This window comes from Pogoniulus pusillus, chromosome 17 (assembly GCF_015220805.1).
Source record: "Pogoniulus pusillus isolate bPogPus1 chromosome 17, bPogPus1.pri, whole genome shotgun sequence".
Classification (NCBI taxonomy): Eukaryota; Metazoa; Chordata; class Aves; order Piciformes; family Lybiidae; genus Pogoniulus; species Pogoniulus pusillus.
The window spans coordinates 8658060-8684300 of NC_087280.1; the positions used below are offsets into that span (position 1 = coordinate 8658060).

A 26241-nucleotide genomic window follows, 5' to 3' on the forward strand; every position below is an offset into this window, starting at 1 on the left:
GAATCCCTCAAGACTCAGATCATGTCTTACTCTCAAATATGTGCAAAGCTGGCTGTTATCAGGGTTGGGGTGGGGATGATAGAGGTACTCCAGACTGAAGTCATAGGAGAAGGGGCCTTATCGTCTGAAGGCAGACAGAAAGGAATCTCAGTGGGAGTTTCAGGGCTGGTTATATTTAAAGAGTGCTAAACCCAGCCCTTTTCAATTCAAAATCTGACTAACTATTGTATGGAAGGAGCTAAACCCCAGGGATCCAGTCTATCTTTGATATGTTTGACTCCCACTTGTGGCAGTGGGAGGCTTTATGCATCACAGGGATACTGCTCTTAACAGTGAGTCAATTTATTTTTTATTTGAGTTGATAAATTCACTTGACCAAGCAGCCCTACTAGATATGTGTGGGTGGAATTATCCTGTAATCGAGTTTGGAAGTTACCATGCAGGAGCCTAAATTACCAGTAAAATGTAGCTGCAGTCATACACCTAATTTTCACACACATCATTGTTTTGCAATTACTACATGCCTCTATGTGGTATTTTTAAAGGCAATTTTAGTTTAGAATATACAAAGTTACATTTCAAATCTATGGCAACCTCAGATTTCAGATAATTCTATGGAATTACTCTACTTGTTATGTCTCCTATAACCAATTTATATTAGCATCCTGGAATACTGAAAACTTTAATATGAGCTGAGTACCCCCCATAAATTAAGTTGAAACAATTGTTTTCATAAAGATATGTGATCTCTGTTTAAGATAAATATTCTATTATACAGGATGTTGCAGTGTTTGGAGGAGGAAAAATACAGATGGGTTAGGTTTCAAAGTTGTCTTTTGTAGCCAAAATAAATTTTTATTGTAGTTCCAGACAGCTTTAGTTTTAATAGGCATTTAAACTCAAAAGCTGTGGGTTTTCTACTAACTCAGTGCCTACCTTTAAAAGCCTTACTAATAGGAAGTGAAAAGCATTACAAAGATGAAAAAGCAATTCTCTAAGAACCTAAAGCAAGAACAGATGGAACATTTTAATTCAGAGTTAGTGTAAACTATTCCATATTGTTTCTGATTTCCTGTAACACTGAATTTTTGTAACAGCAAGTCAACACTGTAACATTTTAAACACAATGCTGTACTATAGAGTCTCTGACTTCTCCAAGGCAGGTATCAATTTCTAATTAAATAATAACGAAAATATTTTGTCTGTCTGGTCTAGTCTGAGGCATGTCAATTGTACAATTCAGTGATGTGGATTTCTGATAGCCATCAGATATACAAATGCTATGATGTTAACTTTCATTTCCCCAGTTCATCCACATGCTAGTTAAGGCAGTGAATACTTTCAAGATGAACAAGTTAATGATGAAGACCATCAATAGAAAAGCAAGGTTCTTGAAGCAGAGATACCTAAAGCAGAGTTTTCTTCTCAAGTTTTCACTGTGAGGTTCTTTTGGAAAAACAACTACTAATGCTTTTCACCTTTGAAGTATATGCTCCCCATTTGCCTGTAAATATTACAAAACCCAGGCTATAACTGACTGCTTCCTGCAGTGTTTTTTTGAATTCAGAAAACAGGTTTCTTTTCCTACAAAACATGTAATGTTCATGTTTTCCAAAATTTGTAGAATCCAGTCCATAGAAATATGAACCAAAAGGCCAAGTTCATGACCTTAACTCAGTGAAGCCTGACATAGGAACACCAAAGATCTATCATCCAGCCTAGCACCTTGCAACATGACCAGCAACAGATGCTTATAGAAGAAAAGAGCAAGTGTAGAGTGATCCTTTCCTTGCTGTGGCCTCACAGCTAACTGGAAGTACACTGCCTTGTCATCCATGCATCAGTCCAGTACCTCTTGAACCTCCTGACTATTGTGAGGCCTCAAACCCATGCCTACACAATGATAACACATAAGTGACTTCTAATATATGGTACTGATTTCTAATTTATGATGCTGGTTCAATTCAAACTCTTCATTTCTCTTCCATTTCTTATGTTCCATAGTGCTTTGAGAATTGGTTTAAGTAGTATCATTTACTTTTTCCACACTCCCTTTCAAATAGCATGTGAAAAATCATAAAGAGATCTTTTTCTGTGGTACATCACTGCTTGAGTCTACTTCTTTCCCTCTCTCCTTCTGACCCCTTCTTCTGTGGGTTACCTCATCCACATTAAAAGAGTAGTCTGCCAGCTCTTTAATCCCTTAGCCTGCCTGCTCCTTATGAAACACCCTTCAGTCCCCTAGTGCATGGCTCTCAAAATCCTTCCCTTACAGCTTACCAGGAATTGTTCTGCACTCAGCAGGCTGTGAGTTTCACTTTGACAACTCTGACACTGAAAATAAAAAATCATACTGAGTATGAAAGCAAGCCTAAAAATATTGTGCCACCTTAGATTCCAGCAACCTTCTTGGTTTCTCTGCTTGCTCTTGTTCATGCTCCTCAGCAGCTTGTTTGGTGTGGGCATTTTAACAAACCTGTTTGTTTTTACTGCCTTGGTTTCAGTGAATCAGGGTAATCCATGATCCTCCTTAATTACAACAATCTTCTCAGGCTCTGATGACATGGTTTTTAACCTGATCTTCCACAATCAGATGAAACCTAAACTGCCAAGACCAGTCTTCTTCCATCCAATCTGACCATGTCAGCACTTGCTCCTATCCCTTTCCTGCCTTCCCTCAAAAGCCCATAATCAATTTAAATATCTCATCATGTGTTATCATATATCTCCTTGTTCTTTCTAGTACCTAGCTGTAGGGTGAAATTCTCATTCACCAGGACTTTGGGAATGGCTCTGTAAAGCTCCTCACACTATCCCAGTCATGCACTGTACATGTCTTTCCCTTTTACTCTGCCTCTCACTGCCTCAGCTTCTTCACTGTTCCAGGTATTCCTGTCTATTTGACTTCCTTGTAAAAAATTACTAGCAACAAATCAATTAAAATAAAATTCAGTTACTTCTATTTTCTGAGGTTAAGAACAGATCCAAACTCAAGATCTTGTCTGACTTTACCCATGTGTCTGTTATATTGGGCTGCAGAGCTCAGAAGTCCAGGAGAGGTTATGTCTGTCTCTTCCCCAATTAAATGAAGGGCAGACCTTATTTTTTTCCAAGACAAGTGCTGATGAAGGGACAATCTTTAACATCTCACAAATGCAGAAAGGTTCTTTATAGTACTTTCTTATTTTCTGAAAGTTTTTGCTAAGTAGCAACAGTGAGATGCCTTCAACAGCAGAGAAAAACATCAAAAAGGTGCTTTACTCTTCATTTGCCTTTACTGTACTCAAATCTGTGAATTTAGATACAGGCTTTGGAAACGTTTCGACTGCTGTGAGGTGTGAGTCTGGCCAGGTCTGTGTGTGTGCTCCATTTGAATGGGAACTGTATACCCCTAAGTTCCTGTGCACACAGAATAGTTGGGTGCCATATGTTCTGGGCTTAAGATCAGAGATGATTATGGACAGCAAGAGGTTATAGATTTTAAAATAGGTGCATTTAAAGCACTGGCCAGATGGAAAATTGTATTTTGCTTGTTGCAAAAGTTTCATGAGTTGTAATAACTTCTGTTCAGAATCAACTGTGTTATGTCAAAATCAGAGTGGTTTACAACTCCAGTTGTTAAACACTCTCAAGATGAGAATTATAGATAGCACATAAAGCATTTGAAGCCCTGGTCAAGAAGAAATGTATCCTAAGTGGCTGGTTTCCACGTTGTTCAAACTATCACCCATTAAAATGCAGACAGATTAAAGATAGGATTCAAGTCTGCATTCATGAATTTAAGTAGAGTAACCCAAACAAATATCCAACAAATTGGTTTGGGTGTCTGTGTATACAAAAGATCTGTAAACAACTGCAGTAAACCCCAGTAAAAGAGTCTGCATTTTGCTTGGCAGAATGGGGGTTTTTATGCACTTAGATTAACAAACCATGATCTCATCATTAGTCAACAAGATACTAGAGACCATCAAAGCAAACTACAGGAGAGTGGAGGCTGATTCATGCCAAACAAATGTTTGTAGCTAACAGCTGTATTACCACTGATTCTAATTTACTCAGCAGGATCCTCCTTTCATTTCTGAAGTGAGATGAATGACACAATGCGTGATGTAGACAGAATGTCTACCTACTGCATGAGTGAGGAGTTGTGTCAACTCTCCTGGATCACACAACGTTTTGCTGAGTTTGGGTATCAGGTAGAATTACATCTTGGCATTTTCTACTTTAGCAATAAGAATCCTAACGGTGGTTTGACCTATTCTGAGAGGCATGTTAGTGTACCATGCTACACACTTGCCTTGTTCAAGGTAAGAAGTTTTTTTGGAGGCTACATTGTCATTTATTCCTGCTTCTGCTTTATCTTTTCAATCCTATCTTCTGCGTTAAAAGTAGCTGCTTCCCTGTTACTTTCTTGGTGGGTTTGGTGGAGCTTAGGGAGCTGTTACTGGACAACTGTTGCGCCTTTTATAGGGAAAGACCTCTAAAAGATGGGTGTCAAAAGGATTCACCTTCTTTTGAAACAAATAGGGTTGTGTATGACTCCTGACAAAATTCACAGTATGACTGGGCTCCCATGGGGAGTCCCAGGATCTAACCCAAGGAACAAATGCACAATCTATAGCTTAAGATTCTCTGCAGGAATTTCTGTACGGGATTGTCTTTTAACTTTTGCTGTACTATTTACTATACTTCTTTTCAGGGCTCCTTCTCACACAGGGCATTGCACTGTCAATTCTTTACGTCAGTATTTCAAAATTCACTTGTCTTTGCTAAGGACACACCCTGAACATGCCATGCAGCCTTAAAATGATTCTGAGAAAGGTTCTGCACACACTCTGGAATTAAAAACATAAAAATTAATAAGATGGACAAAATAAGCTGCAGAATGGGTTTAAAGGTTTTGCCCAAGCACTGACACCCAGTGAGTCCCTCCATGGCTGGAGAATGAAAGCTGCAATTCTAGAAACCAGAAATTTTCTGTCTGATCATACTATCTCCCCAGAACGTAATCAATCACTTGTAACTTCAACCATTTGCTGTTCTTCAGCTGTTCTGTCAATATCCCAGTAAAGGTGTAATAGTGGACTAGGGCAGCCCAGTTACTTAAAAAGCCTAAATAACTGAAGATAGATGCCTTCTCTGACAATTTTTGCACTGTTCATGGAATATTTTGATCTACATAGCTTCCTGTGCAGCCTTACCTTCACAGTCTGTGCCAGCATGCAAGTAAATTACCTGCTCCTCAGCTAGACTAGTGCACCCCTACATTCGAGTGTGTTTCCTAATGACTTTAAGGTGTATCTGCAATCAAACAAAGGTTCAAAGCAAGGAGAAGACAGACATTCTGACACAGCTGCAGAGCAAGTATCACAAACTTTGGTGGTTTGCTTTGACTTGTGAGCCTTCAAGTCTTTTAACAATAAGAGGCAAACCCACCTGTACCATTTAGAAACATTGATTTCTGTCTGAAACCAGAAAATCAGGAGAACACAGAAGGCAGGAGACCATTTTGAATTTCTGCACCAAATATTCAAAATGTGACTGTGCAAATCCTCCTCTTGAAAGAGGACATTAAACTTTCAAACACGGAAGGCATAAATAAGCAACAATCAAATGTTTTGTGTCATGATACACTCTCAGTGCTTGATGTCATGGAGTTCATAGTCCAGGACTATCGTTCAAATAGTTTGTTGGGGGGAGTGTGGGGGGATGGTGTTTGTACAAGGGTGCCACAAAATGATTCTTTAGTTGTTGTTGTTCTGAATAACAAATTGATTTCTTTGAAATCGTCCAAATTACATCTGCCTCACCCTCCATGCTGCTTACAAGGTTAGTGCACTTTACAAGCTATCCGGGGATACTCCTGATATCAATCTTGAAGCCTATTCACAACAAGGATGGGGAGTCAGGGATTTCTTTGCCAACATTCCTGCTGAATAATCGCACGGCTCCATTATCAGTGGGGGAGTCCTCTCTTCCAGTGCTCCTCACAAGGCTGTGCTGCCTGTTGGGAGCTCACAGACAGAGCTGAGAGACTCAGCAGGAAGCATGTACTGAAGACCATGCAGATTGCAACACTATCACTTATCCCTTTCATGCTGTCTTTCTCCATAAAGAGAGAGTCAGTCACAAAAGGCTGCCTTTGTCACTAAATAATCACAGCACTGGTGCCTTCCCTCAGACTTTTCTCAACCTGTGAGTGCTTAGGGACAATAGGAGCACAGGGAACAAAAATGCTGAACAGCATGAGCCCTGCCATCTTGATGGCTACGCTGCTTTCTAAGGGGAAGGACACAGGGAAGCTGTCTCTTAAGTTTATGCATGGAAACATGACAACAACCTCCCTGTATTAATACTCTGGACCATACTTTTCCAAATTACAACACCATAGTTTCTAAGCCCTGTGGACTTATATATTTGCCATATATATCATATTCAGACTCACATAGTTGCCAATCATTTCTTTGCAAAGAATCCTTTAAAAAAATCTTTACTTAGACAAGAGTTTTGACATTAAAGTGGTAGAATGGAAGGTGGAGAGTTGGTGAGTGAGATACGTAGTTTGGACTTTTTGGTATGCTATGCTCTGTGAATTTTTGAAGGGAAAGAGGTGGTGGTTGTTTTCTGGAAGAGGCAGGTTCGAGGCAGCCAAGGTGTAAATGGCATTATCTGGCACTGGCTATAAACACGGCATTCTCACTGGTTTATAGTGTACATTTTCAGCACAGTTTGAGAAACTGGAATTTCCAGATGACGTGCTCTGTATATGTGGTGGGGGTGAAGGGCAGATAGGGTCCTTTTTCATGTTCATTCTTGGCTCTCAGTCAAACACAGCAATAAAATCAGCTCCAATTAAGGGGAAATGCAAGGAATTTCATGATAATGTCAACACTCCATTCCATCAATCCACCTTTTTTTTAATTTTTAAAGAAGTAACTTCAGTCATACTCAACTGTATAGCACAAGTTAATCACAAAGGTACATGAAGTGGTTGACAATTCTTTCATTATCTGTGGGGTTTTGATTTTTTTTTTTTTTTCTCCTGGGGGGCCCTGGTTTCTGTTTCATTTGCTTTTTGATTACTCTAGTAGTGACTTAACTTTCTCCAACAGATTGCCTTCGGTTCTTTAAGAGGTTCAGTTTCTCCTCCATTAACCCCTTACCGCAAGGAATCTCGCCCACCTGACCTTAGAACAAGAAAACTGACAAAGAGACTAGAGTACTGCATGGATAAAAAAGTCCATCTCTGGAGTTATTGTCATCTTGCCTCACATTTAATTTTAAGTGTGGCCTTAAAATATGTGCCAGTTAAAAGAAAGCACGTACCCAGGTTCTCAGTCTTTGATAGGTACTTTAAATCCTGTGTTTTAGCATGTAGGGGACTAAATTCAGATTCACAATTGCCTTGGGTTGGAAGTGACTCTCAGAGGTCATCTTGTCCAACCTCCCTGCAGTGAGCAGGGACACCTCCAACTAAATCTACCTATGATTATTTCCTTTGCTGCAAAATGGTCCTAGTTACACTGCAAGAGTATAAAATCTCTGTTGGATTCGCTGATCTAGGGAGGGGAGAATTTCTGGGGAGCACAGCTGCCACTCCACCTGTACTGATGTGGAAGCACATCAAATATGTAACTGTCAGACTTCTGCACCGTTTAATCTACCCTCACGTTCCTTGGCGAGCTCCACAGTTTATGGCTGCTCCAGCCACAGGGCTGCATTGTGCTCTAGCTACCCCCACAAACTACAAAGACAGTCTGGAGGTGCTTTTAACCTCAGCCCATATTAAAAATATCTGTGATGCAGCTGAGGGTCCATTTTGGGATGTTGCATTCGTAACGTCTTGATACTCTTCTATGTGCTGTTAGTCCTGCAGAAAGGATACATACTCATTTTTCCACTACAGTTATATAACTAAGGCACTTAATAGTATGTAAAACTACTGTGGATTGAAGCAATTATAACTAACCTAGTTTCAGAATTTTAATTCAGCCCTCTTAAAGCACCCTGAAAGAAAGCCCTAAGCCCTTTTTAGCATAGACACGAATGGGTGAAGGGTACAAATACTTGGTGCTATGCCTTGCTGCACTTCATTTCTAGAAAAACCAGGAAGCTGTCCACTGCTGATGAGAATCTGTTTGGCTTGAAGAACCTGCTGCATTATTTAAAGCTCTGTTCTGGTGACAGCCAACACTGGCTATTGAAGTGAGCTGTATGACTACATTGCCTGTAAAATGTATCTCCATTTCCTGTCAGGTTGGAAAGCTGATCCAAGAAGCAGCTGGAAGGAGTAATTTGAAGAGAGTTACACTGGAGCTGGGTGGGAAAAGCCCAAACATTATTTTTGCAGATGCAGACTGTAAGTCAGCACTTCCATTTTTTTCTTACAAACATGTTCATGTGGTGTCTATTTTACTTTATTTCCATTTCAGGCATATATTCTCTACAAAGTGAAACTAACCAATATAGCTGTATCTAATTGTGCTTTGTAATCCTACAGCAGCAGCCTGAGGTGTGATATTTATTATGAAAATACAATTTGAACCCAGAGATCCACAGACATCAAGAAAACAGAAAAAAAGTTGCAGTCAAGCACATAGAAATGGTGTTATTCACAGTTATGTTCCCATATATATTTGTCATCCTAAACTCTGCAGGGAAGTAATTCAGTGCTTTAAATCTAGAAAATCTGTAATTTGTTTTGCTTCATAACAATTACAAAAGGGAAGGGCTTTAATGTACACTTGAATTGCTAATCTAGTCAGTGCAGTATACCTTTAATAATCTGTTGTGATAGCTATACATATAGATTATTCCTTTCTAAAAAATCACAGGTGAAGAACTGGGTATTGTAATATCCTTATTGCCACTGTCAGCAGGGAGCTGAAGGTTTTGGCAGCTGAATGAAGTTACACAGCTGAGATTTTTGCACCTGAAAAGGTACAGGACAGCCACTTAGGACAGGATAAAACCACAAACTCTGTGTTTCTGTTTAAATGATCAGCAATTAAATAGTTAAAAATGTGATATCTAAATTATCAGCAGGAGGATTTGAAGTTAACGGCCCATTAAGATCAATGGGACAGTTCCCACCTTGATTTGAGCTGTTGTTTCAAGCTACCTGCTGTCACACTGTACCCAGTGTGTTTTCTGAAGGACTCTGTAACCCAAATAGATAGACAAGCAAGGATTTGGTCTTTCAATTTAAAAGGAGAAAATTAATAAAGCAATGATTCTGAATAGCACGAATTACAATGCTTGTTTATGATCCTGTATTTATTTTCAGTTTACCCAATGGCTGAAAGACCAGGGAAAGCTGTAGAACTTAACAGCTTTTCTACATAGAAGCGTTTTACCAGGCTGGGGGTATTGCAGCCACAGCCATCCTGGTAAGCTAAAAAGGCCCCTGTCAGCTGCAGACAGTTGCAAATGTTAAAGCTGACTACTTCAGTTACTCATCTCCCTCTCCCACCAGAAATCACTGTATCTCAAATGTCCCTAATCTACGAACTAGACTGGATCACCTGAACACTTCCAGCAGAGTGATGTATGCTGAGGACAGGTCTGTGTTATGGTGTTCCACAGTGGAAGGACAATTGCTCCAAGCTGCCACACAGAGCTATGTATCTGTGACTTGAGCTATCTGCCGAATAAGTTTGAGGACCCAAGGAGAAGTTGTAGGCAACAGGGGGATTACCAAGGTACAGAGGAGAGCACAGTCTCCTTAAGGACTGTCTGTTCCACAGTATATCATACTAAAGCTCTCTGGCCTTTGACCTGAGATTCAGACTTTGAAGCTCTGATTATTTAAGAACAGTGGACAATTTGCTTACCATTCCAGAGCTGTTTGTCTGTTTGAGGAATGCTGTGTGCCAAAAGTTAGCAGAAAGCATGACAAAGCTGATGAAAGTTCAGCACACCAAAAAACCCAAAGAAGAATGGTCAGGGTCTTTCATGGTGGAGACTACATTAACAATAGAGGAAAAACCATCAGTTATTCAGGTCTATCCATTAGTGTTTTCAATCTCTATGGAGCTGCCTGGGAAAATTTGAATGTAGTCCAGGGAACACCCTAAATAAATTGTTTTCAAGACCATGCTGAGGGCAGAGTAAGACATTTCTGTTAGATTAAGATGTCTAAAATGTGCTGAAAGTGAACCACCATTGCTCTGTTCATTGCATAAAAGATTAAGCAGTGTTCCAAAGTGCAACAGCTGATTGCAGTGCTGTAGGCTATCCCTGTTTAAAGATGAATTCAACATTCTTGACTAGCCAGCTATTACAGCCAATGGGAGGGGAAGTTAGAATAGAAATCAAGAGTTAAATGTTCTGTAATTGACCTATATTTTTAATGCCTTATCTGGTCACTTGCATAGGCCAAAAAGATGTTTCTGTCTTGCAGAAAAATAATCTGGCTTTTTGGGAAGGATAGGTCTTGCCATTACAAAATGTTCTCAAATACTTGACTGGCTGTAATTCTCACAAATGCACTATTAAACCAAGTGCAAACTTTCCCCTTCTTTATATGGACTCCAGTCACAATCTGCTTCCTAGGGTGTTTTTAAGAGTTTTAGTTGATAATTTAGATGTTGCTGTTATAGGAGACACTGCTGAAGTTGTTCTTGCATGCTTCACTCCTACAGACTGCTAAAGCATTGTCTTGCTTTAATTTTTGCAGTTGGTTATTAAGCAATATTTCATGGCTTGTGTTATGAGATGGCACAGGGAATTTATTACCTATGGATCTTCCTTCACCTAGACAATGCCTGAAGTGCTAAGTGGTCCCTTGCAATCCAGTGTTTCTGAAACAGCCGTAATGCTCCTAATATTCCTCTACTGTTACTGTGCCCAGGGTGGAATAAATGGGGGAAAACCCCCAAAACTTTAGATACATTTAAAACCTCCAGACTTTCACAGAGCATATGACACAAAGTTAAATGAATCATGATAGTTTTGATTTGATCACTACATATGACATTGTGTCTACCAAATGTGTCTATGAAGTTTCACAGTAACATAACATATGCTGTCTTGTTTTTTAGTGGACTATGCTGTGGAACAAGCTCACCAAGGGGTCTTCTTCAACCAAGGTCAATGCTGTACTGCAGGCTCACGGATTTATGTGGAAGAATCAATCTACGAAGAGTTTGTTAGAAGAAGTGTAGAACGTGCAAAGAGGAGAGTTGTGGGGAGTCCTTTCGACCCAACCACAGAACAAGGCCCACAGGTAAAGGAATAAAGCTTCTACTCTATAGCCCAAAAGGGGCAAGCATTTAAACTCTACTAGGACAGAGGTCAGTCAGTGCATATTCATTCACAGTTCATGGTAGCTGACATGAAAAACATTTTAAAGATTAAAATTCTAATGGAGTGCAGCTTAGAAGTGTTTCAAATTAACTAAAAGCTCTCAAATGTCACTAAGTTAGCCTCCCAGCTTTAACAGCAAGACTCTGATCTTCAGCCCCCAAGATACAGCTGTAAACTGTAAGAATGTCTCAAAGTCTCTGCGGGCACTTAATTTTAAGGATTGTCAGCAGTTATGATTGTGCTTGCAGACCACTAGAGAGACAGGAATTCTAAGCAAAAGATAGGCAGAACTGGAAAATGTTCCTGCCATTAATAAACAGCTTATACCATGTTCAGGAAATGAACATGGGACAAAAAGTAATCACATGCTGCTTTGTTGGTGCTTATAAAATGGATTCTTAGCAAAAATGTGGGTTGAGCCACATACATAAGGAAACGTATCCTTGAGAAGACAGAGCCCTAGGTTACAGTCAGCAGTATTTGTAGATCTGTGGCATCTCCAGCTCAAAGACTCATGACTATAAACCTAAGTCTACTTGCTGGGACATAACTTGCCTATAAAAGCAAATGTTGACCTCACTGTCAAGAACACAGTCTGCAAGTCAAATGTCTCTTATTCTCTTTTAGATTGATAAAAAACAATACAACAAGATCTTGGAACTGATTCAGAGTGGCATTACTGAAGGAGCAAAACTTGAATGTGGGGGTAAAGGACTGGGAAGAAAGGGCTTCTTCATTGAACCCACAGTGTTTTCCAACGTAACAGATGATATGCGGATTGCCAAGGAGGAGGTATTTACACACATGGGCAACATCATTTTATAATGTCCTAAATAGGGATTTTTTTCTTCTTTCCTTTTGTTTAGTGAAAATTACCACGATCTTAAAAAATAAATTTAAGAAAAATTTTAAAAAGAGTAAAATCTTTTCAGAACTCCTTATGCACACAGCAACTTACGACATCCATTGGGTAAAGAAGCTATTTTTCTTTTTTTTCTTTCATTGGCTGTTCAGTCTTGGATCTCAAAAAGGGATAAAAACTGAGGCAGTTGCTTTGGGAAATTCATACTATTTTACAGACAGCTATTTACACTATTAAGTGTTGGTGTGGCAATTCATAGAGTACTATAGTAGAGAGGAGACAATTTAAAAAGCAGAATAAAACATGAATTAAATGCCTCTGAGTGGAGTGGTATATTAATTAATTATTGATATTTGTTTCAGATTTTTGGACCTGTTCAAGAAATACTGAGATTTAAAACCATGGATGAAGTTATAGAGAGAGCCAACAATTCTGATTTTGGACTGGTAGCTGCTGTCTTTACAAATGACATAAATAAGGCCTTGACAGTCTCTTCAGCAATGCAGGCTGGGACAGTTTGGTAAGGCAAAAGTTATCATATTCTGTCTCTTGGAGATAGAAAGTTGGCTCACTATCATTGTGACACCTCACTTTTGCACCCTTGTCTGGAAGGTGTTTATCTAGACCATTCTAGTGGCGAATTACTAGCCAAAATGTGGAACAGCTGTAGGGAGATGTTGTTACTGCTGACTGCAAGAGAATACTATTGGAAACTGGAAAGCACCTTGCTCGCCGATAGCATGGCAGCCACACTGCAGAATGGCACTACTGAAAACAAACAAAGCAGATTATAAACAATCTTTTCTATGGAGCAGAGGAATCTCGTGAAGCTGAAGTCACAATGAATCATGTGCTTTCTACAACTGTTCCTTAAGTGAGCAGACACCTCTTTAGTCCTTAGGAATGGGTAGTGCCCCACTTAGAGAGTTTAACTGCTTGCCCTTTAATGTGCCAAGCCTCGGTAAACAAAAGATTCTCCAGAAATCAGGGAGAAGAGCAGCAAATTCTAATCTAATGGCTCTGTGCTATAAACTGGCACTGAAGTTTGTCAGCAGATGAAGAGTTCATTGCTGAAGCTGGCCCAAGCATTTGGTGCCCTCCTCCGGTCCTCAAATGCCAAATCCCATTCTCCTATGAGTAAGAAGCAGGTCGCTGGGTTTGTGGCATAATTCCCTCATTTCTTTTCAACATGACATATGTTTGTTATTACTAAGAGGTATATAGTGTCTTTGGTTTCACAAGTTTCAGCTTCTCCCTGAATTGTCCAAAGGTCTCTTTGACAGCACAGGTGGGACATAATGCCTCTTCCTGTTACAGGATAAATTGCTACAACGCCTTAAATGCTCAAAGCCCTTTTGGAGGATTCAAAATGTCTGGCAATGGAAGAGAGATGTAAGTATTACACTGTTGTCTTCTAAACTGTTTTCAGTGCTACAAGGTAAGAAACATTAGTGAATCATTCCATAGAAATTAAGATCAGGAAATATTCCCATCTGAGCATCAGGACATAATATAACATGACTGATAAACATTGCTATTTCTAAATGCAATTGGTTTACATGATAAGAGTCTCTTTTTTTGTACTGCTGTGTGCTTGTTGATTGGTTTGGTGTACTCATTTCAGAGCTGTTATGTCATACATTTTGCCTCCTTTGCTAGTTTTTACTTTCTTTCCTTCTTCCTCAATTTATTAATATTAGGTGCATCTGAATTTTATTGAAATCTTATCTATTTCCTCCAGATTGATAAATAATGTTAAACAAAATCAGACCTAGAGAAGGACAGACAAGTGTGTTTACATTCCTTTCAAAAAATCACCTTCCATTACAAAGCTTTCTGTATTATCTTATTTCAGTTAGAACAAAGCATCAGATATTTAAAACTATTTTGAAATGGAGCTCCACACTCAAATACTGTCCCAAGTGCATAATCTAAAGTCTTGGCAGTTTTTAATTTTCATTACAGTCACAAGGAAGTTTAGCAATTGCATCAGCCCCAGATTGGTTACTCATGCAAAGGATTCAATTAATTTCTGTGCAGGAGGCAAGTATAGCAGATATGTCTCACCTAAGCTTTCAAAATAGCCCATGGCTAATGCCACACTCAGCAGTAAAACTCAAGGAAAGTCAAACTCTTTAAAACTTTAAATATGTTGAAGTATACAACTTGATCTATAAAATATGCTCTATGTAGTCTGAAATATTTTTCCTCATTAGGGAGTACTTTGAATAACACATTCATACTATTCTTCACATTCATGAGTTATGAGGTGATCTCACACTGGCCATAAATATGTCAGCTCATCTAACTCTTATCATTGTGAAAATATTCTAAAACTACTAAGCTTAATAGAGCACAAGAGTAACTTGACACCCAACAATGACCCCATTGACTTCAGCGAGGTTAACGGTGCAACCAAAATATTCATATACTGATATTGTAGAGTATTTGAAAGCACCACCTCAGCTCCCAAGATAAAATCTAGGGTAGTTGTACACTTGATTCCCATCTACAGCTTTCAAAATATTCAGCATCAACAATAAATGCTTGGAATGGCAGTAATTTCACAAAGATGTCTGAAAACCTACTTATGAGTAATTAGTCTACGTCTTTTCAGAACCTCTTTGATCAGATATCACCTTCTAATTCCTCTTCCTGCGTTAATATGTGCATATTTTTAATTAAAATGCTGCAGTTTCTTAGATCACTGTTTTAAGGGATACATTGTACACATGAATAATGTTAAGTCAGTCAGTTGAAGAACAACATAAGAGACAACAAAGTGTCTATATATGTAATTGCTAAGGTAATACTATATTACAGCCAGATAATAACTGTGCCACTGTGCTGTCTGTGTTGACTCTGTATTATCTGGGACTTGTTTTGTACCTGTATTAAATCCACAGATTTTTATCAGACGTGAGGAAAAAATGGACACACAAACCTGAGATCTGCTATACTTATTTTACACTCCCACAAAATTTAGCAGGGTGTATGTGCATACCAGTAGAGAACTGGAACTCATACATACAAACAACTTATTTCTATTTACATTAAGGTTACTTAAAATATTTTTGTATTCATTAAAGAGTCAAAAAGAGGTTTGGGTTTTTTACATTTACACTTCTTTAAAACTTACCACTACTTGAGTAAAATTTAACTCCTGTAAATAAAAATTGGGTGACTCATCCAAGATAGCCACACATGACCATTCTATATTAGATAGAGTCTCTCAAAATTCTAGTCTCTCTCCAAACATCTTCAAAGGAAGGAGGTGCCATTCTACTTCAGAACCATCCTCTAATATCATAGGAATTATTAATGTCTGGATAGCTCTGAAGTACAGCAGTGCTTTGGTGCATTCCTAAAAAAGAAATGCCAGCAGGAGAATGGCTTGGAGTTACAATTGTTTTTCTTATCTTGTTTCCATCTTGGACTGAAGGAGGAAAGACAGTATGTAATATTTCTTTCTAAAGGTCAGTTTGTTCCCCTTCCTCATATCTACACAGCCAGAGGGGATAGCATCACACAAACCTGACCCTTAGGCTCTTTCCCTTTCACAGGCTCTTGTTCTCATCCTGATATCCAGCTGTAACCCAAAATGCTCATAGAACAGGAAGTTATGGCTCCCTAATTCCCTATATTAGGCTATGAGGACAAGCAAGTCCTTCAGTTGAACACACACTGACTCCTCTGCTCTCTTGTCTGGAATAACTCATCTCCTTATTCAACCAGAGCAATTTTTTAACTTTTGAAAAATGCTGGCATTGGAATTCATCACAGTTGTCCACTTCCAGCCAGAAAAGAAATGCCTAAGAAACAAAAGCCTTGAGCTGAAGAAACAGAAAATAAATATATCTGAAGAAACAGAAAATAAATATATCTGAATTTTTTATCCGACCAAGACAGTAAAGCAAAGGGCAGTTGGAAGCTACCTAAAGGCACTGGACACTCTAGGCTAGGCTATCTATTGACTTGAAAAAAAGGTGTCCAGCAGGTGTCTGGAGCCGCGCTGCAGGCCTGTGGAAACAAGCAGGATCTTTCACACAGAGAGACTTACTAGCATTAACTATTGGCTCCAAGTGGCTCTTGGTGACAGCTTCCACTGAGCCATGAGGGAATGGTTCTTTGGATCAGCTGTGTATGATGAATGCCTAAAGTTCTTGGTCATTCTTTGGAGACAGATCTGCCGCGTGTGGGTGTTCCATATCAATGAGAACTTTTCACGTATTAGTAAAGATTTTATGACGTATTTCCTTTCATGTACTTAGACTCTGGTAAATCTTAAAATGCCTACCAAATGGTCAGTCTGAGTCAAATATCAAGCACTGATACCACTTGTAAGGCTTACCAAGCCAACACACACATCATGTTTTCAAAACTGCATGTGGAGTGAAAGGGGTGGTAAACACTGGTGTTTCTCCCCAAATGAATTCACTTTCCGAGGATGCTTATAGGGGTTCCTTCCCTCATTTTTTGTGTAAAATTTGAAATGTAGAGGTAAATACAAAGTTGGTTATGCAACATCAAGGGCATACAGAGGGGTTTAACTGCTTTGAGCAGAGGACCATCCACTACATTCTAAAGGCAGCATTCATTAGGAAGAGGTTCTGAAGAACTCACCTGAAATACTCTTTATGGTGCAGTTGGCATCAAATACTGCATAAGGGCATTCAAATGGAGAATCTTCAAACAGAATTTTAGGTTATATCTGAACTTTATCAAGGAATCACTTTGCAGGTTTCTGCTTGATAAATTAATGTCTAAGACGCTGATGCAATTTGTTTTTTTTTAGGGGAGAATGCGGATTGAGAGAATATTCTGAAGTTAAAACTGTGACAATAAAGATCCCTCAGAAGAACTCCTAAAATGATGAAGGACCACATTGTGCAGAAGAGCACATGATACCATTCCTCTATTCCTTATGGAGACCAGCACTCAGGAATAAAAAGTGTTACACAATATATATTTAAGAAATTAAGTTGCAGCATATATGCTGGGCATGTTAACTGTGTAGGTAATGCAAACCAACTCTGCATGTTTTCATAAAACTCTCCTGAGAATCATTACATCTTTATAAAACAAATCATAACAAGAGATAAAGTTGCTGTTGGCCATAATTTAATCATGGTTCTAGCTATGAAACTGTTAAATGCAAATGCATGCACACACACATTTATCTCTTCTTTAAATAAACAAAGTAGTTCTTACTCCTTTCAAACTGACTTCTCAAGCAGACCTGCCTTGTACTAACACTCTAGTTTCATTCAGAACTTTACAAAGCAAATTTTACCCAAAATGCTAGCAGTGAACAACATAGACCAGTACCATTGATGTTCTTTAAAAAAAAAAAAGACTCTGAATATTAATGAGCCAGAAAAAGATGTACTGGCAATTTTCCTATTAGCATGCTCACATAAAGAGGTCGGATTAGGGAGAGAATCAAACCATTGTATGGACAATGAAATGCAAATACTTAGCAGCAAGATTTGGCTTTCAGAACCCACAGCAATTTGGGTTTCGGAGTTTATTTTCATAGTTATTTTCTGTCTTGCTATAAGGAAGAATCCTCCCCTCAGAGGAACTTGAAAGGTTTTACCTGCCTGCCAAAAGAGCATGGCCAGATAGGGTGGGAGGGTGTTAAGGAGAACAGGAGCAGATGCTGAGGCTTCACAGACTATTTGCTTGGCACGTTTTGGTCTCGTTACTGCTGTTGGTTTCACTTTTTTTCAAGTAAGTATATGCACACGCAGACTCCATTTATTTGTCTACTACGAGCTGCCTGTGATTACACTGGGAATTATTCCATATTCATTACAGCAGGAAGAACCCAGCAGAAGGCCACCTGACAAGAAGTAGGTTTGACTTTATTTTCTCGCTAAATGGTGGCTTGCCCTCCTCACTATGCTTGTGAGCCTCAGGTGAAGCTTAGTGGGTAGTACTGACTTCTCAGTTAATGTCTGCTCTGTTTTGGGGTTTTTTTTGTTTAGTTTTTTTTTTTTCAGCCCAGGGCAAAAATATGAGCAAGTTCTCTTAGAAGTGAGGTGTTTAAAACCTGTCACATTATTACTTGCTGCCCACAGAATCTCTTCCAACTTGTGACTAAAACTAAACACCATCTCTTTCTTCTTTCCAGCTGGAAGGCTCATTGAATCCCCAGACTTTTTAAAAAGAGGTTTCATTTTATTTCTTAACTTAGAATTACAGACATTTATTTTTAAAGTAGAGTGAATAATCTACAATGTGTAGGTACCCTCTTTGGAGTTTAAGAACAGAATTATGGCCTCAGGTGTAACAGTTTTCCTAGCTGCAAAGTCTATACTATAAGCTGCTGAAAACTCCAGACCTGATCAGCAAATCATTTCTGCACATTCTTAACTTCCTTTACTCTCCAAGGAATTATTCTTAGATGTGAAATTGTGTGTGTGTCCTTAAACATACTGCTGGATCAGAACAAGAGTATCCAGCACTTTGTAGTGTGGTGGTCCTCAATATTTTGTATTTTGACATTCTAACTCATGTCAAACTGTGTATGTGTTTTGAAAGCAATAGAGCTATACATGATGTTACTCAGAAATAACAGCGCATTCACAGACATGGAGATGAATCAAAATATTGAGTTGTTAAATGCAAATGCCATATAACTGCTTCTGTAGTTTGTCAAAGTGAAGAAAAACAAAATACAGAAAATAAGAGATTAGTTATCTTTCAAATGACGATATAAAATGTGAAAAGGGAGAATGTGCTTCTTTTCTCCTATTTACTTAAAAGAGAAACTTCTTGTGCTAACAGCATTTACACCGTGTACTCTTTTGTATTCCTTTTGTGTATTTTGTATGTCTGTGCTGTACTCCCAGTACATTCAGGTAAATAATGTAGAGTTGCCATTTTACTCAATCCTGTCACTGCAGCTCCATACAATGTACATGGATTTGTGAAATCCTTTTTTTTTTTAAATGTACCATCTGCATGGATCCAACACACCATTCTTCCAGTCCCTGCAGCTTTTTGTTACAGTTTTTAATCATGTATATAGTTATATGTTATTAAAAAAAGTAAAAGGATATTTTCTATGAAGTTTTTTCCATTAAAAAGGTTTAGAGAAAGACTTTAGACTGTGAGACTCCTTTATTGTTGACAGAGCTATAAAAATATTTAAAACAATATTTTCTTAGCGAAAGATCTGCTCTCACAGTAGCTTTATTTTCATTTGCAAAAGTGAATGAAGTAAAAGGCCAATTACATTTTCTGTAATATTATTGCAGCTGTATGAAAAACACTTGTGAATTGCAGATCTAGGTCATAGCCAAAGTTCATCCTCACCCTCATGATCATTAAAGTTTAGCTATGGGGGAAGGTCTGAAATCATCAGAACCAGTGGGGCACCCTTGCAAACTGCTGCATCACAGCTTGAATTTTGGATACCGTTTAAAAAAAAACATGATGCCTTTTCTTTCTCTAGTAGATGAGTCACAGAGATGATTAAATTAACACTCCAATCTTTTATGGAGTGATATTCTACTTGTCTTTAATTTCAAAATGCTAAAACAGGGGAACGACAGACTGAATGTTATTTGACAGCCTGTAAAAATTCACATGGGCAGGTACTCTATGTAACTCTCCCCCAAGTAATACTTTTATTTCAGGGTTACTTCCATTTCCAGAAACAGCATTGCTCTTTGAAATGGTGCCCAGGCAGATAAAGTAACTACTGAGTTAATAGGGCCAAGAAACTTAATTGTATAACAAGCAGTGTTACAGAAGAATATTGTTGGTTTAATCAGCACTCTACAGGTAATCAAAATAGAGAAAGTAATTTGACTAAAAGAGATGGGATAAAAGAGAATAAAACGTAGTAACAGGAGTGAATTGCATTCTGAAAAAGGAGTATTGCTCCTGAAAGTCTGGAATATCAGGAATATATCAAGCAGAGTTTAATTTCTATTTAACTAGTGGCAGGAGCAACACTTTTGTCATTGGATGGTGAGTGGACAATTAGCTTAACCGTATGCCCCGTCTTGCACTGACCTGTTTGCAACCTACCTCACCGCTCCAAGCAGTCATATAGCAGGCGTATAGTCCTTTCCTGAAAGCAAAATGAAGGTAGGTAGGTTGCTTTGGAACCTATGAAAACAAGGAAAGTTGTTATCTAATGACATGAGCAAATTTCAGTCTGTAGCAAATAAGTAGTCTGTGGAGCCTCTCACTAAAAGCAAATTCATAGATAAATGCATTTCTTCTGGGAAAAAAAGGCATGAAGAAGGGTAAAGGCATTTCAATTTTATGCCCTTCAGACAAAGTGATAGATATTGTTACCACCTGAACAGCATACAAACAGCACTGTTTGCCTTCCTCCCTACAGAGGCCAGGATGAAAAAGCTTGCCTTGCATATGCAGAGGCGTCATGTTACACTGTCCTCTCATTTCTCAGTTCTGTCCTGGGAAAAAAAGAACCCATAACAACACTGAATTCAAGGCACCAGTGTAGCTAGAGAGGAAGTCAAAGACAAGCAATACACTGTACTGTTCACTCATGTCTGCATGGTCACACCTACAGCTCTGGAGAGCCCATATACAACCTTACATTTGTATCCATCTCTTTTCACTGCATGCTAAGTCCATCAGCACAGGAAGTTATTTTTCTCATAACAACTTCATACCACAATGACTGATATTCACAGTGCTCTGTCTATTAGAAAGCAGGAAAAGCCTCTGTGCCCAGCATTCCCAACCCATTCAAAACAGACTTCTCTCAGCACATTACACTACAGCTGCATAAAACACGTTTTTCTTCCTCATCCTCATTAAACATGGGTTTCATTAATTCTTCCTGTATCTTCTGTGTCCACTGTCAGTACACAGATTTCAGGGAACAATGTGTGCCACTGGCAGAAAGCTCAGGAACCTCTAAATCAAAGTGGGGGACTTCAGCATAAAACTGTGCCACTTAACAGGCTGGACTAGACTACTGTGAGAGTAGTGGTATAATGTCATGTGACTGAAATGTGGGTAGAATATGCTACTACTAGGGCTTGGGGCCCCACCTTCCTCTTCCACAGCACAATGTGGGGTGCTAGGATGCTGGTTTCGATAAGCCCTTGCCTAATTTTTGTCAGAGGACCAGAACTGACACACTGGAATTCAAAGTTAACACAAGCAACAGATGATTACAGCTGGCCATAGTGCAGGTTCAGTCCTGTTAGTAGTGAAGAGCAGGCTAAACTCTGTGTAGCCACAGCTGCTACACCGGGGTGGTGCTTAGCGCTAAATGCTTTGATATCTAAGATGGAGGCCTAGACACTGCAGACACACACACACACTCGACTGAGAATCTGTCCCAAACACAGTGAGCAGAGGCACAAGAGTGACTTCCCTCTTGATACAACTAGAATAGGTCACTAGAGCTGTTGTGTAATGTCCCCAATCCCCTTAGCTTCCTGTTAGAGGGGAGGAAAAAAGCACATCTTGGTGCTCCTGGTTAATAAGAATTCTTAATTCAGCCAACTGAATCCTCACTAAGAGCCAACCACATCCCCCTAGCACAGGTACTCTAGAGCCCCAGTGCATTACAAAGAACACAGCTATTTTTTTTCTGATATCAATGGATTTAAATTCACTCAAGCCACTACTGAAAGAGGGACTACACCTATGATTCATTGCTTCTCTGGGGTGAGAATTTGCACTGGTATTGTTCATTGACTCAAGGGATGAGATCCATCAGAGCAGAAGCCATCCTGGACTGTACACAGCATATGCATTTTTGGCTGTGCCTCCAATGCCAGGAAACAATAATCCAGGGAATGTTATTTCAATCAATTTCAGGTGACATTTATGAACAAATTCTAGAGGACCCTTGTCATCAGCTGTAATGTCCTAAAGTCTCCAATGCCCAGGATGGCTGAAATATCTAGGAGGACAAATTGCCTTAAGATCAATGAAGACTGCATAACTGATATGTTTCCCAGGGCATTACTGTAACCATTCCTTGTATTGTCATTTCATCCTAGTGTATAACATCAAATCCTGCAGTTCCAAGCTAGTTTTGAAGTGCTTTTTATCTGCCTGGAGTTTCCTGATGAGATGTGCTAAATAAATCTGGATTGTGCAACCACAACAGACTGTAAGAAAAGCTCCAGCTGCAGAGGTTGCCAAGGAGGCTGTGCACACAGCAGGCTGAAGGAACCCAAAAGAGTGCTTGTGAAATGTTTGTGCTGCTGGCAGGCAGCACATTGCCAGGACAGATCACACATCATGCATTAGCACATCAAATGAAGCTGCACTGGTCTGAGAGCATGGGAAAGGCCTGTCTTGAACGGCATGTGTCCTACTTCCTAAACATGTATATTTTGCACTTTACACTTGGTTATTGGCCAGATTGAAAGTACCGCAAGTTCCTCAAAGCTTGCCTTTGAAGTACAACTGTTTGGATAATGTTTCCTTTGGCAATTTGTCTATGTAATGAAGCAGGAACTTAGCTGCGCTGCCCGCTCTACAATCCACCACTAGAACTATTCAAGCCTTTGTGTATAAGCACTCATACACAATTTGATCATTTTTCATGACCTTGTTTAGCCCCAATCCTTCTCCCTTATGGTTCCTCATTATGAGGTTGGTGTAACTTGTGCTAATATTAACTTACATAATTTTGAGGGTTTTCCCAGGTCTTTGTATGCCTGAGTTTCCATTTGCTACAGCAGATTAATTAGCAAGAGATTTGGGTGCAGCTCACTCCTGCTGCTGAACAAAAATAAAATGTGTTTGCATTGCTTCCATTGACAAAAAGGCTCCAGCTCATGGTGCATTTGTCTTCTGAAATTCTCTTGGGATCATAAGATGGGACACAGAGCAGGCTTTCTTGTGAAGTCTCTGCTGTGTCCTGCTCTCTGTTGATTCAGAACCTCCCTTGCAGTCTTTGGCACCTGACATCCAAATCTTAAAGCACAGTGGGTGTGCAAAAGAGGCCTCCTTTTAGTTTTTAATTTTGAACTTCACAAACATTGAAGTTTCCGGGAAAGATGCTAAATGGAAATGCTATGTCTTGTTCCCACCAAGAAACTGTAGGTGAAGATGATGGCTAAAGCATTCCACTGATGGTCCTGTCACTAGTCAGATCTTCCCATTTGTTCACTTACCATGGAAATGTGGCTCTCCCTCCGAGATGGCTACTGAGATGCCCCAACCCCAGGCTGTACATCTATGGGGATTAAGCAGACAAATTAAGCATTACAAAAAGTCCAGAAAAGTCACCCAATGCTCTTCAGCTTTATTCTACCAACACCATGTGCATATTCTCTTTTAAATATAACTTGGTTGTGAAATTAAGGAGAAAAACACATTTCCCCAAAGAAATGGGCGTTCTTAGAGCTACCACTCTGTGGCTTCTGAGTAGCCTGGAGCTTCTGAGCAGTACAAGGAAAGCTCTACACTAGGACAGTGTACTGCACCGGGATGGCCTTATCACAGAGGGTGCCACATCCAGTACACGGGAGGAGGCAAGTCTAGTGAGGCTGTTGAGACCAAGACCACAACACTCTTTCTGTCCTCATATGAAACTAAACTGAAGCAATGGACTCTCTTCTGAGAATCTGTGGAGGGACAACAGTTTCTCCACACTGCGTATTAGACTACTTGAGCCACAGGATGCCATTGCTAGAGAGCTTCTAGGGAATGGTAAGTTGGCCAGATCAATATATACAAAACTACCTACACCCATAACTGACACTGCAGCAAAATCCAGAGCAATTACCATCCTGTCTTTGCTGCAGCCCAACTTCTCTAGCAGTCTTCCTCTTACAGCATTTGCCTCCCAAAGATAAACATATTTGACACTGGTATGACAAACTTTTACACGTTTCCTTAGGGAATATAGAACATTTGACTCCCTCTACAATTCCCATTAGATTTTCCTTTGTGAATCTTTCTGGTGCCACCGTTTCAGATTGCTCCAGTGGGAAAATGACAGTAGACTCCAGCTGCCCCCCCCCCCACACACCTTTCAAAAAGTCAGAGCCAAGGCTCCGTGACAAATGTTTTGAAATAATTTCTTATTCCATTACAACAGACATAACAAAGTCACTGCAAATACTGTTTCTCACTGTTTCAAATCACCTTGCAGTTCTTCCCTGTAAGAATGCCAAACCTGTTTTCTTCCCTGTAGTGAACTGTGCACGTACTACAGAATGGCTAGTGCACAGCCCCGCTAAGATACAGAGTTGCTGCTTGGTTCTACTTTAAAAACGCAGAGTATCCCAAGCTCTTTCTCGGGGTTCTGGTGAAGAGGCTCTTTTAAGTAACTGTGCTCTAGGGTAGAACAGCAACAAACGGCTCAGTGATTTGTTTTGACAATGTTCTCTCTAGGAAGACTAATTACCAGCTAGGCTTCTAGTGTGCAGTTTCAAACATTTGGGGCCACATTCTTTTTCAGGCAAAATTCATACTGCAGAATCTATCTGAGTGAGGGAATTTTGCTCAAAGTTTCTAAAAGTGTTAGGATTATGGACTGGCTGAGAGCTATCATGATGTTTCTAGAATTTTGAAAAATTAAGTAGGAAAAAACCACATATTACTATTTGTCTCTTTTGGGTAGTAACACAGTCACCAAACTACTGTTCTCAGAAGTTCTGAATGCATGTGTATATTTCACACATTAGTTGTGCTCAGCAGCAAGAGCTATGTAGCACAGAGCAGTTCATTGTGCTGAGCCACAGCAGATTCTTCCTGACAAAGGAAAACAATGGGCTTCTTCCAATTTATCTTCTTTTTATACTAAATTTTAGGACAATCAACTTTTCTTATTTATTCCCTCTAATGGAGTTCTTTCTCCCTTCATTCCTACTCCTCTTGAAGTGCCTCTACAAAGGTTCTGCCTGAAGCAAAGCACTTGAATATTTAACTTTACTGTGCATATAGTCTCCACTAGTTCTTGCCAGCTCTGCTATGAAACACCAGGTAGGCCATGCAATAGCTCCTCATTAGACTATGCTCCTGAATGATTTTGTCTGCAGAACCAAGGCAGCAAGCAGAACTGACTTTCCAGACTCAGCCACAGGAGCCAGTGTTCAGTAAGTCATTGTTAGTCTCATCTGCACCAGTTAAATACACCTTTTTACCAGTTATACATATCAACCTTTATGGCAAATAATTCTGTAATCTGTTTTTATCAGGAAATGAAGCAGCTACTGTATGTTCAAAACTTATTGTCCAAACATGTTTTATAACCTTCATATAGGTTTCAATCCATAAGTCAAAACTTTCTCTGCTCTGAATGTTGTTATAGCTCTGGAAAAAATGCTCACTTCATCTTGAGTCACAAACCATCTCCCACTGCAATCACAGGCAAAGTAGTACCTAAGCAGCTATAGAAGGTGCTGAGCAGAAAGAAAGAAATATTAACCAGAATGGAATTTATAGAAGGGAAGGAGTTGTGAGCATGGGTGGCTTAAATAGGCTTTCACCTCTTCTTTCCCCTACTGGCCTTAGCACATTTCATACAGCCTCATGGTTCACTCCCAGTCATACATTTGATCACATCTCCTGCAGAGTGCATTTTCTACAGATTTCTCCAGTTGTCCTTTAAGTGGCATTATTTTAGAAATCTAAATTGAAAGGTTCCTCTGTGTATAACAAATCAAGATATATAAACCTCACACAACATTCAAAATTTCCAAAATCCATACAGATCCAAAGCCATGAATTTACTTCAACTGCTTATTTACGTCAAAAATGCTCAGGGAGTTCAAATCTGGAAAGAAATTTGTCCTATCTTCAGGAGACAGCAGATATGAGCACTTTCTATGGTATAGATTTGCAACACAAACAGGCTTTGGATGGTCTACAAACCAAAGTCAGAACAACTGAGGGAGTTTTAGATACAAGATAAGAGTTCATTTTGAAACTGTTCTAATAAACTCAAGTTATTTCAGCTGCAATGACCTGCAGGGATAACAATATTTGCTTTCTTTTGCATCATCTTTGTCAATCCCCTTTCATGACAAGCAAAAAAAAAAAGGCATTAATTGATCACCTCATTATTTGTATGCAGTCAATCAAAACCATGACCACACTGTCCTTCA

The 26241-nt window shown here is 39.3% G+C and overlaps 1 protein-coding gene and 1 long non-coding RNA gene across 3 annotated transcripts in view; one reads left to right on the top strand and one right to left on the bottom strand.

Moving 5' to 3' along the window:
- The window catches only part of ALDH1A2 (aldehyde dehydrogenase 1 family member A2), a 58361-nt gene extending 39083 nt beyond the window's left edge, over window positions 1–19278 (top strand). For both annotated transcript variants that reach the window (XM_064157525.1, XM_064157526.1), the window contains 6 exons: window positions 8257–8359; window positions 11043–11227; window positions 11935–12099; window positions 12532–12689; window positions 13487–13561; window positions 16965–19278. In XM_064157525.1, coding sequence (XP_064013595.1) covers window positions 8257–8359; window positions 11043–11227; window positions 11935–12099; window positions 12532–12689; window positions 13487–13561; window positions 16965–17037 — 759 coding nt within the window. In that variant the 3' untranslated portion in view covers window positions 17038–19278. The remainder of the gene's footprint in view (window positions 1–8256; window positions 8360–11042; window positions 11228–11934; window positions 12100–12531; window positions 12690–13486; window positions 13562–16964) is intronic.
- The window catches only part of LOC135182921 (uncharacterized), a 54600-nt gene extending 34316 nt beyond the window's left edge, over window positions 1–20284 (bottom strand). Inside the window, exon 1 of the long non-coding RNA XR_010305351.1 lies at window positions 20213–20284. This is a non-coding gene — a long non-coding RNA (uncharacterized LOC135182921). The remainder of the gene's footprint in view (window positions 1–20212) is intronic.
- Window positions 20285–26241: the final 5957 nt, after the last annotated feature.